The sequence below is a fragment of the Polypterus senegalus genome, chromosome 11, assembly GCF_016835505.1.
Source record: "Polypterus senegalus isolate Bchr_013 chromosome 11, ASM1683550v1, whole genome shotgun sequence".
Lineage (NCBI taxonomy): Eukaryota > Metazoa > Chordata > Cladistia > Polypteriformes > Polypteridae > Polypterus > Polypterus senegalus.
In genome coordinates, this window is record NC_053164.1 from 23,500,056 (window position 1) to 23,516,788 (window position 16,733).

At 38.7% G+C, this 16,733-nt stretch overlaps 1 protein-coding gene across 1 annotated transcript in view; it reads right to left on the bottom strand.

The window, feature by feature from the left end:
- Positions 1-268: 268 nt before the first annotated feature.
- LOC120538740 (latent-transforming growth factor beta-binding protein 1-like) overlaps positions 269-16,733 on the bottom strand; it is a 616,227-nt gene continuing 599,762 nt past the window's right edge. Inside the window, exons 33-35 of the mRNA XM_039768171.1 lie at positions 4,958-5,244; positions 4,719-4,868; positions 269-1,727 (exon numbers count right to left, since the gene is read on the bottom strand). Coding sequence (XP_039624105.1) covers positions 1,573-1,727; positions 4,719-4,868; positions 4,958-5,244 — 592 coding nt within the window. The 3' untranslated portion in view covers positions 269-1,572. The remainder of the gene's footprint in view (positions 1,728-4,718; positions 4,869-4,957; positions 5,245-16,733) is intronic.

The window sequence follows — 16,733 nt, forward strand, 5'->3', positions numbered from 1 at the left end:
AAATGCAGTGAGCAGTTGTAATAAGTTTTGATTGTATGCTGATAATAATAGTTATGAAAGGCACTATACCAATTACACTTGACAAGTTGCGCTCATGTGGCTCGGGCATCTCATCAGGATGTCTCCTGGACGCCTCCCTGTTGTGGTGTTCCGGGCACGTCCAACCGGGAGGAGGCCCCGGGGAAGACCCAGGACATGCTGGACGGACGATGTCTCCCGGCTGGCCTGGGAACGCCTCAGGATTCCACTAGAAGAAGTGGCTGGGGAGAGGGAAGTCTGGGCATCTCTGCTCAAGCTGCTGCCCCAGACCTCAGATAAGTGGAAGAGGACGGATGGATGGATGGAAGTTGCACTCATGATGAGATACATTGTACTTTACAAATATGAGTGACCATTTTTTTATACTTCATTTTAATCCTAATGTTCATTAAAGGCACTAAATTAATAAATGCTGACAGATTGTATTATCCAGGTGTTGTTCCTGCCTTTAGACCGATAATTGCTGGGAACTGCTCCAGCTGCCCCACGACCCTGGATAAGCTGGTTACAAAAATGGATAGATTAATGTATTTGTTCAAGATTATACAATCAAATGTCATTACTTAGCTGATTTTTTGATGGCACTTGCTGTGAAGGGCATGGATTATTAATTGGGGTTAATCGTGTAGAGAGCTTTTATCTGTGCTCGTTTTAAGAGGCATTATATTTAACAAAGAAACTTAAAAATTTTCCTTATTGTTATATACAGCTTTATACAGCAAATGATATAAAGGATATAGAAGAAAGTAGCTATTGTATAATTCCTCTGAGTTGCTGTGTAATGTGTGTTTATAATAGGTGATGGTGAAAGTGGTATAAAATATGATCGATCAACTGATTAATAATGGCTATGTTGAAGAGAATTGGTCACAAAGATATTTTAAAAATAATTCTAATCAACAACTTGCAGTAGTGTCATGTAAACGTAACTTACTGTACCTGTATATCCCACACGGCCTAGTTGGCTGGATATTTGATGATCTGACAGGGAAGCACAAGCTGCTCTGAGTGAGGCACATAGTACAGAGTGAATGAAGAAGCAACTTTAAAACCTGCACACGGAAAATGTTCCTTCAATGAATTCATTCTGAATTTGGAGCTGTGTGTCCCGCCCAACTTCAAGCCTTCGCCTCCACCAAAGTGACGAAGCCCTGAAGCAGAGCAGTTGACTTTTGGGTTGCAGCCTCACCTCCATTACAGTACGAGAAAAAGAAAACACTAATTCACTAGCAGTAACTCGTGTGGTAAAACAGCGTTAAATTCAATTTTCAGTCAGAGGAAGTTCTATGATTATCAAGCAGGTCTAAAAAATGAATAATAAAATAAAAAATAAATACTTTTCTTTCTCCTTGTTTTCTCTTTGCTTATGGTTTTTAAATAAAACTCCCTTCGTTAACCTTTTTTGTGGAAATGAACCAACCAATACAGTACTACTAGTTTTACAAACAAGTGAAAAAAGTTAATAATTAGATGCAAACTCTTTGGTGCTTAGTGTGAGTGGTGCCTGTAGCGCCCCCTGTCAGTGCTGGTCCTTCACTCTTGGGGCAGTGCCGGAATGCAATAGTTTGGCTGCAGGGACATGATGAAACCACGCAGGCACACACATTGGTAGGAGCCATCGGTGTTCACGCACTGTCCGTTCATGCACAGCGTGGCAGGGTCGTCTGCTTCATCACATTCATTAATATCTGCAAATGAATGAAGAACACTGCTTAGACATGGGAAAGGAACACGGAACAGCACTTTTTTATTTTGACCATTTCCACACACTGTATAATGAGTGATTTCGTTAATCTTGGCCAGGGATGGTACTACAAATCGGACGCAGCAGACTTCACATATCTGTAGTAGCCTGTTAGTCCCATTTTTAGTATTCTCAATAGTTCATTACTGAATGGCAGAGTCCCTGATGAAGTAAAAGTGACAGATTTCAGACCATTTTCTCAAAATGCCAGTGCTAGACCATAAATACTTAATAATTATAGACCCATTTCAAATTTATCATTTCTCTCTAAATATTTGAAAAAGTAATGGCCGTGCAGCTTCAGTCTCACTTAACACATCACAATTTATTTGATAAATGCCTGTCTGGCTTCTGCACCAGTACGTAGTACAGAAACGGCACTAACATGTGTTGTAAATGACATTCTGATATCCTCTGATGAGGGAAACTCGGCAGTAATTATGTTGCTAGGTTTTAAGGGCAGCATTTCATACCATCGACCATTCTATTCTATTTTATTACACTGGCTGGAAAATTACACTGGGCTTACTTGCGCTGACCTTAACAACAACATATATTTCTATAGCACATTTTCATACAAATGATGTAGCTTAAAGTGCTTTACATAATGACAAAAGAGAAAAAAGACAAAATAAATCAGAAAATAGAATTAGAGAACACTAATTATCATTAGTAAAATGATACGATGGCCAGGGAGGACAGAAAAAACAAACAAAAAAAACCTTTAGATGGCTGGAGAAAAAAATAAAATCTTCAGAGGCCGCGAGACCACCCAGCCCCCTCTAGGCATTCTACCTAACATACTGTAAATGACCTCACAATCAGTCCTCATTTTATTCAGGGTTCACAAGGAAGATACCAGTAAGTATAGAAATGTGCTGACAGAACTCCATCATTACACTCAGAAGTTAAATATGGTGTCCCGCAGGGCTCAGTACTGGGACCTTTACTGTTTTCACTAGGAAACATAACATTAATTTTCAGTCATAAGCAGACAACACCCGATTATACTTTTCTTTTGGATCAAACAATGTTTCTCTGAAGCTGACCCTTGTTAATTGTGTCAGTGAGTTAAAGTAATCAATGGATGTGAACTACTGAAACAAAGAGGAGGCAAAGGGTGGGCACACCAAACAGTTAGTTCATTGATGTTTACTGCATATTCTAGGATTTTTATTGATTAATAAAAATTATCCATCCATCCATTTTCCAACCCGCTGAATCCGAATACAGGGTCACGGGGGTCTGCTGGAGCCAATCCCAGGAACCAATACCGGGCAGGGTGCCAACCCACCGCATGACACACACAAACACACCCACGCCAATTTAGAATCACCAATCCACCTAACCTGCATGTCTTTGGACTGTGGGAGGAAACCCACACAGACATGGGGAGAACATGCAAACTCCACGCAGGGAGGACCCGGGAAGCAAACCCAGGTCTCCTAACTGCGAGGCAGCAGCGCTACCACTGTACCACCGTGCCGCCCAATAAAAATTATTCATACTATTATTTTTGAAAAATTCCCACTTTAACCACAATTCTTCACAATCAATTCTTCAAGATTTTTGCACAGTACTATATATAATTTTAAAGATAGACATATTCAATGCAGACTTCAGTGATAGCCCTGATGCCTCTCAATAAGGAGACCAGAGTTTGTGCCTCAGGTGCTCCCTGTGTGGAGTTTGCTTGTTCTCCCAATGTCTGCGTGGGTTTCTTCAAGGTTCTCTGATTTTTCCCATAGTCCAAAGACATGCAGGTTAGGTGGACCGGTAATACTATAGTGGCCCTAGTGTGTGGTTGGGGTGCATGTGTGTGTGTTCACTGTGTGATGGACTGGCACTCTGTCCAGGGTCTGTTTGCCCTGTGTTAGCTTGGATAGGCTCTGACAACCCCCAAAAACCCTGTACAGGACTAAACAGTTTAGATAATGACTGACCTACTCAATGATCACTAGTGGGTTATTTCTGATATCTCCTCCTGAACAATCACCTTTGCCTTCTATAAAATTCTCCCTGTGTCTGCCTGTGTAACTACTTTAGTCCAAATATAAAAGAATTCACCTAACTCTTTGTGGCCAAATGTCTTCCTAGTGTTAATCTTTCAGCATCTTTTAGGCCAGGGTGCTACATTCTCAGAAACATACTAGCCCAAAACGTTCAGAATGGTAGAGGCCACTAAACAGTGAGATCACCTGGTGGTCCTAAACACCACTGCACACACTACCCAGCCTGAGCTGTAGGCATCAGAGGTAACCTACAAATCTGGATTTCACATTGGTTAACCAGCAGGAGACAAAGATTACAGATAAATGGTGAATGATCCATGTGGAGGGAGGTCATCAGTGGATTGTCACCTTTTCTGATTTGCATTAATGACAGAGATACCGGCATAGTTGATAAACTTGTGAAATTTGAAGATGCCACTAAAATTGGAGAAGTGAAAGACAGTGAGGAGGCACCAACAATAATTCCACCTTCCTCTTGCCTCCTGTTCAAGAGGCCATGAGAGCCATGTCTCCTCCGGCATCTCTCTACCAACATGATGTCTAAGCACATAAACAGATGCTCTAACATTACCAACAAGGCATCTGTGCAGATGATAAAGGGTAACAATAAAAAACAGTTGCTGTCTTCTAAATGAACGGTCATTGTGTGTGCACTGTGCCTAATGGATACGTGCTGACCTGTAATCCACAAGGTTGCCAATTAAAATCTCCAGATTTCACTCATTATGTGGTCCACTGCTGTGAGTCGGTGCTTCTAAGAAAGAAACACTGATACAAATAGACACTAAACGTGGGACAACAGCATAAGCGAAGAAGAAAAAAAAATAGTCCTTAAAAATAGACAATTAAAATATTAGACATTATAATTTTTTACAGCAGTATGCTGTACATAAAATCCCCCTCATGTTAGTTCCTATACGTACCAATGCAAGCCATGGTTGTCATCTCCAGCTGGTAGCCATCATAGCAATCACATGTGTAACCCTCTGGGACACGAATACATCGACCGTTTTCACACCCGTGCAAAATCCCACACTCCTCCGCACTTAGGCCTTCGTATCCCTCGTACCTTCCTGAGAAGACAATAAGAGATGACTGGTTGGTTGCAGTTTTACTGAGGTGGTTTCTGAATCAAACCCACTTAAGACTTCACTGAACATACTCTCAAAGGACTCTGTCCGGGTCCTTCTCAAAGGCTGACCAGGGTATTCCTGATATGGTGCTCTTTCCCGTGGCCTGTATTGCAACCAAGGCTCTCCAGGTTGAGGTTCAATTGGAACTACTGGTGGGCCAGCAGACTGAGAGCTCCTTGAGCTGAATCCTGTTCTGGTTGACTGTCTGCCTCCTGGTTCGTAAACTGGATCGACTAATACAGGGCCAGTTTCAGGTGTCAGGGACTCGTACGATGGGTCTTCTTCATATCCTTCAGTACCAAATCTCCGGGATGAGCTGTAATGACAAGATGACAGCAACACTGTCACCATCATAGATTCCAATGCATTGAACCAAGAGTATATCATGGTTTTGCTGTTTTGAATGGTTTCTTTTCAATACTTCATTTATGTCACAGTGAAAAACAAAAACGTAATTGTGCTACAAAGCAGAATAAATTACTTATCACACTCATCGCCCAATAAACAGTTATGCACTGAAATATTTAATACAATCCCATCCAATATAACACAATGAAATGAATACCATTATAAACAAGTGGCATGAGGCTGGATGTCAGTCACACACACGCACATATCAGGGAATCTGTCATGAGAATACAATTTAATCAGAAACATTGGAATTGTTTTAGTGCCGACAATACAGTATGCCTGCATCGTTGATGACATACACTGTAGATGTCAAGATGGGCAAACTTTAGCTCTTATTTATCAAATAGATTTTAGTACGTACAGAAATTAATACCTATCTATACCACAGAAAAAGAAGGATTCACACAGCTGATAATATGATTTGTCCAGCCATAAAAGCAGTGCCAACAGTGCTGGTGAATATTATAAAATAAATAACCTTACACATCACGTAAACCAGTGGTGTTCATCTCAGTACCTGGAGGGCAGCAAAGGCTGCAGGTTTTCATTCCAATGCTAATGCTAATGGCACATACAAAGGGTGCATTGATTTCAAATGACTTCTGTTTTAATTGTTTAATTTTTGTCTTTAATGAGCAGCCAAACAGTAATGAAATGCAAAGACTATATATATATATCTTCTTTAATAAAACCCCCGTGTGCATCCAGGTGTCCGTGTGTGTGTCTTCTGATGAAGTGCGCATGCGCGGGGCCACACGTGTTCAGTCTCTCCCTGTGCATTCCCTGTGCAGAGAAAGAGAGAGAGAGAGAGATACATACACAGGCTCGTGCGCCAGAGACACACACATACACACAGGCGCGCGCGAGAGAGACACACACACACAGGTGCGTGTGAGAGAGACACACACAGGTGTGCGTGAGAGAGAGACACACACACACAGGCGCGCGAGAGACAAACACACACAGGTGCGCGTGAGAGAGACACACACACAGGTGCGCGTGAGAGAGAGACACACACACACAGGCGCGCGAGAGACACACGCACAGGTACGCGTGAGAGAGAGACACACACAGGCGCCGTGAGAGAGAGACACACACACACAGGCGCGTGAGAGACACACACACACACACAGGTGTGCGAGAGAGAGACACACACGCACAGCCGCGTGCATGCATTGTTGCAATGTTACTTTTCTTGGTTGTTTATTAAATTATGGATTTTTCAAACATTCATTTTTTCCCCCTGCTTAAAACTCATTAAAAAGGTTTTAGTGAGCGGTTCATAGCGTTATAGTGCAAACTCTTGCAGTTTTAGTTTTCTCTATTGCTCAAGGTTTTCTCAGTGTTATTCAATGTTTTTACATTTAGTTTACTATTACTCTGTGCATTCTATGGTATAATTAACTATATTTGTGCTTAAAAACTTAAAATATATATTTACATACAGTTCATACGATCTGGAACAGATTAATTGTATTTACATACAATCCTATGGGGAGTTTACTTCGGTTAACAACCAAATCGGTTTATGACCAGAGTTTTGGAACGAATTATGGTCGTGAACTGAGGTTCCACTGTATTACTGTCAGAGAAAATGACAGGCATTTTACGGAAATACAAACCAGTATTACTACGAGAGAAAATTAAAGACACACAATACAGTGACGCATATTACAGCCACATACAAGGTCCCTTGCCATTTAATATAGACTGTTCATACAAATGTTTATGCACTACTGTTCTAGCGCCCGTTATTGTAATGGACTTAATGCCTAGTATATATATATATATATATATATATATATATATATATATATATATATATATATATATATATATATATATATATATATATATATATATATATTTGCAGCTCAAGATCCACAAAGGGAGAAAAAATGAATCACGTATTATAAAGTAGTTTTTATTCCTGAGCTTTCAGCCCCTGCCAGGGGCCTTCATCAGAGGATAATGCTTAGACTTACAAGAATCAAAGGCAATATATAGCAAAAATTATGTGGGGGGGTGGGGAGGTGGATAAGTCAGTGTGATTGGAGGGGGAGTTATTGGGTGTAAAGTTTAGTTTATTATGAACATGTTCTTCTTAAGTTTGCATATGCTGGATTTATGTCCAAATGTCTGTTGCTGGCGTTCTCGTTTGATAGCCAAGATTCAGTTAGCTCTCTGGCACTTTAGTACTGGCTTTACATTTTACTTGTACATTGTCCCAGTTAAATGTATGTCCTGTTGATTTAGTATGCGTATAGATCAGTGATCGTGAGTCCTTTCTTCTGATGGCGTTGCGATCTTCCTGTATACGTGTTGCAATTCTTTTTGATGCTTGTCCAATTTATACCGCTGAGCAAGAACCGCATGGAATGCTGTAAACTGGGTTTCGTGTTTCTGCTGTCGATTTCTTGTTTTTAGAAAGGACAAAACTATACGTTGCATTCTCAAGGTTCTTAGGTTCGATTCGCGAGAGTGGGTGCAGTGCGTGTGTACTGCCTGATGAGCCCAGAATTAGGGCGAAGCACGTCCCGCGTACTGTTTGCATTATTTGATAGTAAAACTATTTCAATATATTCAATATATATATATCAGCGCTTAATGATTCATTTTACTCTCGCAATCCCTGTTTGGGAAGAAGTATGAAAAAATATGAGGTTAACGCAGAAAACCAGATCACCAATTTAAGCTTTAGGAATCATAGATACATCAATGATTGTTTTCTTAAAGCCATACTCGGTGTAATCCTCCTTCCATGTTATAATATTTCCGCGACTAGCCAAGATTAAATGAACGGAAAAAGTAAGAGCGAAGCGAGGGTGACGCAGGCAGGGAGGCGACAGCTCAATAGCTCAAATTTGGATATACTACAGTAGGTTCTATTTAGTCGCCAGAAATATCTTTGGTAGGAATGGAAGTTGGATTTAGTTTTTAAATTTCTATGGTGAAGAAAAATTTATGCAATGATGATTAAATTTAACTTTCATTCCTACTAAACATATTTCTGTCGACCAAATAAAAATTACTTATATTTAAAATTTAAATAGAACTTGAACAAATACGATAGTTCATAATACCCACGCAGCACTAAGTGCACGTAAGATTACGAGTCATCCGTTTTAACAAGCAGCATATTGCACTGATACGAAATAGCCTGCCCATTTAATTATTTAGGAATGGATAGATAAATTAAGATTTTGTACAAATAATGTTTTAAATTTTTCTTCCTCAGTGGATTCTGGCACCCCCAGCAACAGCTCCTCGCACCCCAAAGGAGATATGTGTATCTAGATATAGATATAGATATACATATATAGATAGACTAGCAGAATACCTGCGCTTCGCAGCGGAGAAGTAGTGTGTTAAAGAAGTTATGAAAAAGAAAAGCAAACATTTTAAAAATAACGTAAGATGATTGTTAATGTAATTGTTTTGTCATTGATATGAGTGTTGTTGTCATATCTATCTATTTATATTATATATATATATATAGCAAAATACCTGCGATTGGCAGCGGAGAAGTAAAAAGAATTTGAATTCAAAACAGAAACAAAAATATCATCCCTGGTTAAAATTGGGAAGACTTAAAAATAAAGTGGTAGTTTAAGTACTTTAAGTACATTTTCAGAATAGTATTGTCTTTAAATAATAATAACCAAAATTTCAACATAAAGTGCAGTTTTCTTCTTAAAAAAATAAGTCAGAAACATAAAAGGTAATTTGACCAGCTTACTCTTTAAACTCTGAGTAACATTAGCCTAAATTATTTTGTACATTAGGCTAAAACAGTGTGATCATTGAACATTTTGTAATTTGATGTATTTAGAATTACTAACGGTCACGGAAGTCCAATGATCCCCAGTAAGAGCCACAAAGTCCGCTTTCTGTAATGCATCTAATTTTGCTTGCTTTTCAGTGTGCACAAAACCATGCTTTTATCAAGGCTTCTCTCGGGTAGTCGAAATGATCAGTCGAGGAACGCTTTATTCCGACTCTAACATTTTTGTAGCTGTGATGTGTGCATCAGTGTAATGGATGTACCAGGAAATCATGCATTGACAAAAGTTCCCATTTGCTTGGAATTGAAAGTGTGATTAAATGCGTTATTTTTAACGCTGCTATGGAGTTCATGCATCGAAGCTTCTCAGCTGTGCTTGTGCAAAGAAAGGGAAAATTTTAAAAATAACGTAACATGATTCTGCGTTAACCTAATATTTTTTCATACGCCCCAAACCAAGGAGATGCTAAGGTAAAATGAATCGGTAGCGCTGCACATAGTCAGTACACCCTCTCGAATCAACCTCAATGTCGGCGTTAGAGGCTTAAGACTCTACAATTTATACAGCGTGTGGCTTGTCTATGCTAAAGTATGTATTGTAGATCGGGGTATATATATACATTTATATATATATATATACCCAAGTACCGCAGTGGAGAAGTAGAAGTTATGAAAAAGTAAAGGGAACATTTTAAAAATAACGTAACATGATTGTCAATATACAGTAATTGTTTTGTGAGTGTTATTGAATGTTGCTGTCATCAAGGATTTGATTATCATTATTTCTTTCAATCAGGCTCGTATTTGTAGGATGTGTTCAAGTTACATTCGTGTTTGTCAATCGTTGTAAAGATAAGAGGTTTCATTCATCGATTAGTTCCTTACTGCATCAATAAACAGCTCGCCTTCCTTTTTATCTGTGATGTGACAAACTGCATGCACGGGTTTTTTTTACACTGTCTTCCTTTAGCAGGACATTCACTTTTTCCACCGTGTGCTTTGTTTCCGCAGTAGCTGCACTTATGAATATGATGGTATGTATAAGACGCTTCATATTTTTTTTACACACACACACATAAACATATATATATATATACATATCTATACATATACACATATATACATACATATATATCTACATATATACACACAAATACATATATATATATATATACATACATACACACACACATATATAAACATATATATACATATACATACATATCTACATATATACACACACAGCTATTTCGTATCAGTGCAATACGCTGTTTGTTAAAACGGTTGACTCCCTCTTACGCAATAACAAATCAAATCATTCAGTTGTCTTTGCTCATATGTCATTTTAGAGCTGGACGCCTGGCATCTTTTTTGGCCACAAGTTCGTTTCTGTTTGGTGTGAGGTTCTGTGTTGTGGAGATTCTCAGGATGGATTGCAGGTGCTCATCAGTGAGGTGACTCCTGTGTGCTGTTTTGTTAGTCTTTATCACTGAGAAGAGCTTCTCACACAGATATGTGCTACCAAACATGCACAAGGTTCGAGCCGCATGTAGACGGACTTTTTTTGTTCTTCAAAGTCACCAAAGCGCCGTGCAAACTCAGTGCGCAATAACTCTAGCCTCGCAATAACTTGCAGCATCATAAGGTAGACTTGATTAACGCGTAAGTGTTGGCAAGGCAGCTGAAGCGCTGCATTATGGGATCTGTAGTTTATTGTGTTACCAGCGCTTCATATACCCGGCTTTAATAACAATAATACAGTATATAAAATGATCTCGGGCCGGATATAATTACACGCCGGGCGGATGTGGCCCGCGGCCCTTGAGTTTGACACATATGGACTAAATATAACTTGAAAAGATATATTTTTTCAAATGTGATCGCGCAATTCAGATAGAGTTGACGCAAGACTACAGCCTGCATGCCTCAATGAGTCATCCTCCCCTCGCTCTTACTTTTTTACCGTTCATCTAATGAATACACTGAGTATGGCTTTACCAAAACAATCATTGATGGCGAATAAAGTATCCATTATTCGAGTATGTAGTTCGGGATATATATATACATATATATATACCCGCGTATCGCAGCGGAGAAGTAGTGTGTTAAAAAAGGTAGAAAAAGAAAAGGGAACATTTTAAAAATAACGTAACATGACTGTCAATATACAGTATTTGTTTTGTGAGTGTTACTGAGTGTTGCTGTCATCAAGGATTTGATTATCATTATTTCTTTCAATCAGGTTCGTATTTGTAGGATGTGTTGTGTTCAAGTTACATTCCGTGTTTGTCAATCGTTGTAAAGATGACAGGTTTCATTCATCGATTGGTTTCTTACTGTATCAATAAACAGCTCGTCTTCTTCTTTATCTGAGACCTGACACACTGCATGCACGGGTTTTTTTTACACTGTCTTCCTTTAGCGGACATTGACTTTTTCCACCGTGTGCTTTGTTTCCACAGTAGCTGCATTTATGAATATGCTTATCAGGCGCTTCATCATTTTTGCTGCCTTTTCAATTGTGTAATTCGGTTTTGTTCAGCCTTTGGAACTGTTGCTTTTATCTGTGCACTGCGCCAGTTCACGGAGCCACTCGGTGTACATGCATCGAAGGTTCCCAGCTGTGCTGGTGTCATCTCCTGCTATGTCTGTGGCTGTGTTTAATGTTACCTTAGTCCTGGCACTTAAAACTTTCTCTCGCAGTTTCGCTGAGTTTGTGTCAAACACCACCCTGACCATCTCATCTTCCTCTCCATAAGCACAGTCCTTCACCCGTGAATATTTACCCGTGGCAGTTTGCTATTGGATTGCCGCTGACGGACGGCCTTATATGGGCAGGCACTAAATTACAAACGCCAGCGCACCCTGTCTATGAACTTAATTTAAAGTGTAGGTTTACATCGTGCTTTGTTTCCAAGTAGCAGAACTCATGAATATGGTTGTATATGTCACTCGCCGCTTCTTATTGTTTCGCTGCCTTCTCAATTATATAATGCATGTTTTCTTCAGCGCTTTTTGAGGTCTTCCTGGTTTTCTATGTACTGCGTGATTACGTGGGAGGCGTGATGATGTCACACGAAACTCCACCCCCACGGCGTTGAAGCTCATCTCCATTACAGTAAATGTATAAATTATAAAGATAGATGGATATATACATGTAGATAGATATATAAGATAGATATACATATATAGATAGATAGATAGATAGATATAGGTGTATGTAAATGTGTGTCTGTATATATGTAGATATGTGTGTGTGTATATATATATATATATATATATATATATATGCCAGCGACAATCATGACAATGACAAAACAATTACATTGTCAATCATGTTACATTATTATTAAAATGTTTCCTTTTCTTTTTCATTACTTCTTTAACACACTACTTCTCTGCTGCAAAGCGCGGGTATTTTGCTATATATGCATATGTATATATGTGTATATGTATATATATATGTATATGTATATATATGCATATATATGTATATGTATATATACTGTATATATGTATGTGTGTGTGTCTGTGTCTATATATATGACAGCAACACTCATATCAGTGACAAAACAATTACATTAACAATCATCTTACGTTACTTTTAAAATGTTTCCTTTTCTTTTTTCATAACTTCTTGAACACACTACTTCTCTGCTAAGCGCGGGTATTCTGCTATATTACATATATTTCAGAATGTGTTTCACCTTACACTCCAAATCGTAACCTTAGATCTTCAAATGAGTATATGCATTGCACTGGCAATCAGAAGGTTGCTGGTTTGAATCCTGTAAATGCCAATAGGGTCTCTGCTCTGTTGGGCCCTTGAGCAAGGCCCTTAACCTGCAATTGCTGAGTGCTTTGAGTAGTGAGAAAAGCGCTATATAAATACAAAGAATTATTATTTAATTATCATTATTATTCATGGTGGCTCGAAAATCCGTCACTAACCCCTACTTTCTCTACTGTTCTTTTTAGGGTTTTCTGTAGTGACAATCTGTGCCACCACCACCTGATCAAAGCACTTTGATGTCCCTACATTGATGGATTAAAGGCCAGAAGTCCACATGACCGTCATCATCTAGTTCTTCCATGTAAACCCTGAATACCATGAGGACTGATTGAGGTCATTGATGTTAGGCAGAATGCCTAGAGGGGGCTGGGTGGTCTCGTGGCCTTGGACCCCCTGCAGAGTTTTGTTTGTTTTTTTCTGTCCTCCCTGGCCATCAGACCTTTTATTCATATTAATTAGTATTGTCTAATTTTATTTTTTATATTTTGTCTTTTTCTCCTTTCTTTATCATGTTAAGCACTTTGAGCTACATCATTTGTATGAAAATGTGCTATATAAATAAATATTGTTGTTTCTGTTGTTAGCTATATTAGATCTCATTTGCTCTTCTGTCTTTCATACAATATCTTTTTCAAAAAATATCTGAAAAGAAAAAAAAACTAAGGTCTGAGAAATTATGATTTGCTCTGGTCCAGATGAATTCATAAAACAAGAAAATCAGTTTTGGAAATGACTGGTGTGGCAGAATGAGAACATTCAATAATGTGCTTCATTACAGCTAAATAGGAGATTGGTGGGAGTGAAAATGGTGGCCTTCTGGGACATTGTCATTTTTACTTCTTCAATCATAAAACATCATTGTCTACCATGTATCAGTAGTCATTTAAAACCTCGTCACTTCTCCAATCATCAGATATTACTATTACTCAGTGTGAGGTATCAGTAATTACTTGTCATTCATCACTGCTCAGTAGGCACTCATCATGCATCACTACATACTTTTTGTTCGTCACGTCATCTCTCATCAGTACTCAGTTTTTCGCTCGTCAGGCTTCAATCATCGCTTTTCATTTTGTGTCTTTTTTTAAGAGAGCCATTCAGTGGAGTGAGTGATGAAAGGGGGAGTGTGAAATGTAGATTAATAACATATAGCAGAGCCCACTGGTTTAAATCAAATACATCCTGTTTGCTGCCATCACCCTAACCCTTTTATAATTAACCAACCTTGACCTGCACTTTGCTTTATTTTTTACTATAATTTTATCTTGAGATAACAACTGTTTCTTATAAGATAATACATCTTACGTATGACATGCAGTAATATATACATATGAGAAATTTTCTTGTGTGTAGACCATATTGTGTTAAACTTAGGAGATAGGAAACCACTTTTCACCTCACGGCTGTTTCTGATTTTGCAAACTCACAGATAAATCCAAACTTTATACAATGATTGCACTTCCTATCATTAACGTTATGTGGGTATAGTGACAGCAACAAACAGGAAGTACAGAATTTGATATTTCAATAAACCAATGAGCTCAGTTATGTGTTAATAATCTACATTCCGCATGTCCCCTGACATCATTCTGGCTCTGTTAAAAAAAAAAGACAAAAAATGAAAAGCGCCAACTGATGCCAGAGCGAAAACTCACTGCAGATGGGTGATGGTGTGAGGACCGATAAGTGAGAATTGCTGCATGATGAATGACACCTGAGTAGTGATGAGAGACCACTGCTACATTATATGAAGTAATACTGATATTTGATGATTGAAGAAGTTAAAAATGATGATGTCTTAAAATGGACACCATACCCGAGTTAGCTTGTCATTTACTGGCTGGCATTGCAGCTCTTTATTGTTTGGCTGCTGGTTAAGGACAAAACCAATTAAGCATGTAAATAATGATAAAGGCATAAGTGTTAAATTAAATTAGCAGCTGTAACTGGTTACTAATTAAGAAAATGGCTGAAATGAAAACCTGCAGCCAATGTGGCCATCCAGGACCTGAATCAGACACCCAAGATCTAGACTGTTACTGACAAGAAAAGCACAGTCATATGAAAAAGTTTGGGAAGCCCTCTCAGCCTGAATAATAATTTACTCTACTTTCAAAAAAAAAGATAACAGTGGTATGTCTTTCATTTCCTAGGAACATCTGAGTACTGGGGTGTTTACCGAACAATGATTTTTAGTGAAGCAGTATTTAGTTGTATGAACTTAAATCAAATGTGAAAAACTGGCTGTGCAAAAATGTGGGTCCCCTTGTAATTTTGCTGATTTGAATGCTGCTCAATACTGATTACTTGCAACACCAAATTGGTTGGATTAGCTTGTTAAGCTTTGAACTTCATAGATTGGTATGTTCAATTATAAAAGGTATAGGGTGGTCCAGATCTAATTATGCAATTTTCATTACGCTATAACTTATTACATTAAGTTTATTACATAGAAAATCACCCAAAAAATCCCGCACCATTGAGAAGTGTATGAACTGACGACATGAAGAATCATCTATGCAACGAACTGGAATCGTCTTCGCATAAATCAAACTCATCCAGACGATCTGGATCTGCATAATTAGATCTGGACCACCCTGTATTTAAGGTGGTCAATTGTAAGTTGTGCTTCCCTTTGACCCTCCTCTGAAGAGTGACAGACAGCATGGGATCCTCAAAGCAACTCTCAAAAAATCTGAAAACAAAGATTGTTCAGTATTATGGATTAGGGGAAGGCTACAAAAAGCGAGCTCAGAAGTTTAAACTGTCAGTTTCAACTGTAAGGAATGGAATTAGGAAATGGAAGGCCACAGGCACAGTTGCTGTTAAACCCAGCAGGTCTGGCAGGCCAAGACAAATACAGGAGCGACATATGCGCAGGATTGTGAGAATGGTTACAGACAACCCACAGATCACCTCCAAAGACCTGCAAGAACATCTCACTGCAGATGGTGTATCTGTACATTATTCTACAATTCAGTGTAATTTGTACAAAGAACATCTGTATGGCAGGGTGATGAGAAAGAAGCCCTTTCTGCACTCACGCCACAAACAGAGTCACTTGTTGTATGCAAATGCTCATTTAGACAAGCCAGATTTATTTTGGAACAAAGTGCTTTGGACTGATGAGACAAAAATTGAGTTATTTGGTCATAACAAAAAGCACTTTGCGTGGTGGAAGAAGAACACCGCACTCCAAGAAAAACACCTGCTACCTACTGTCAAATTTGGTGGCAGTTCCATCATGCTGTGGGGCTGTGTGGCTAGTTTAGGGACTGGGTCCCTTGTTAAAGTCGAGGGTCGGATGAATTCAACCCAATATCAACAAATTCTTCATCAGTCACAAAGTTGAAGTTATGCAGGGGTTAGATATTCCAACAAGACAATGGCCCAAAACACAGTTCAAAATCTACCAAGGCATTCATGCAGAGGGAGAAGTACAATGTTCTGGAATGGCCGTCACAGTCCTCTGACTTGAATATCATTAAAAATCAATGGGATGTTTTGAAGCAGGCTGTCCATGCTCTGCAGCCATCAACTATAACTGAACTGGAGAGATTTTGTATGAAGAATGGTCAAAAATACCTCCATCCAGAATCCAGACACTCAAAGGCTATAGGAGGCGTCTAGACGTTGTTATATTTGCAAAAGGAGGCTCAACCAAGTATTGATGTCATATCTCTGTTGGGGTGCCCACATTTATGCACCTGTCTAATTTTGTTATGATGCATATTTTCTGTTAATCCATTAAACTTAATGTCACTGCTGAAATCCTACTGTTTCCATAAGGCATGTCATATATTAAAAGGAAGTTGCT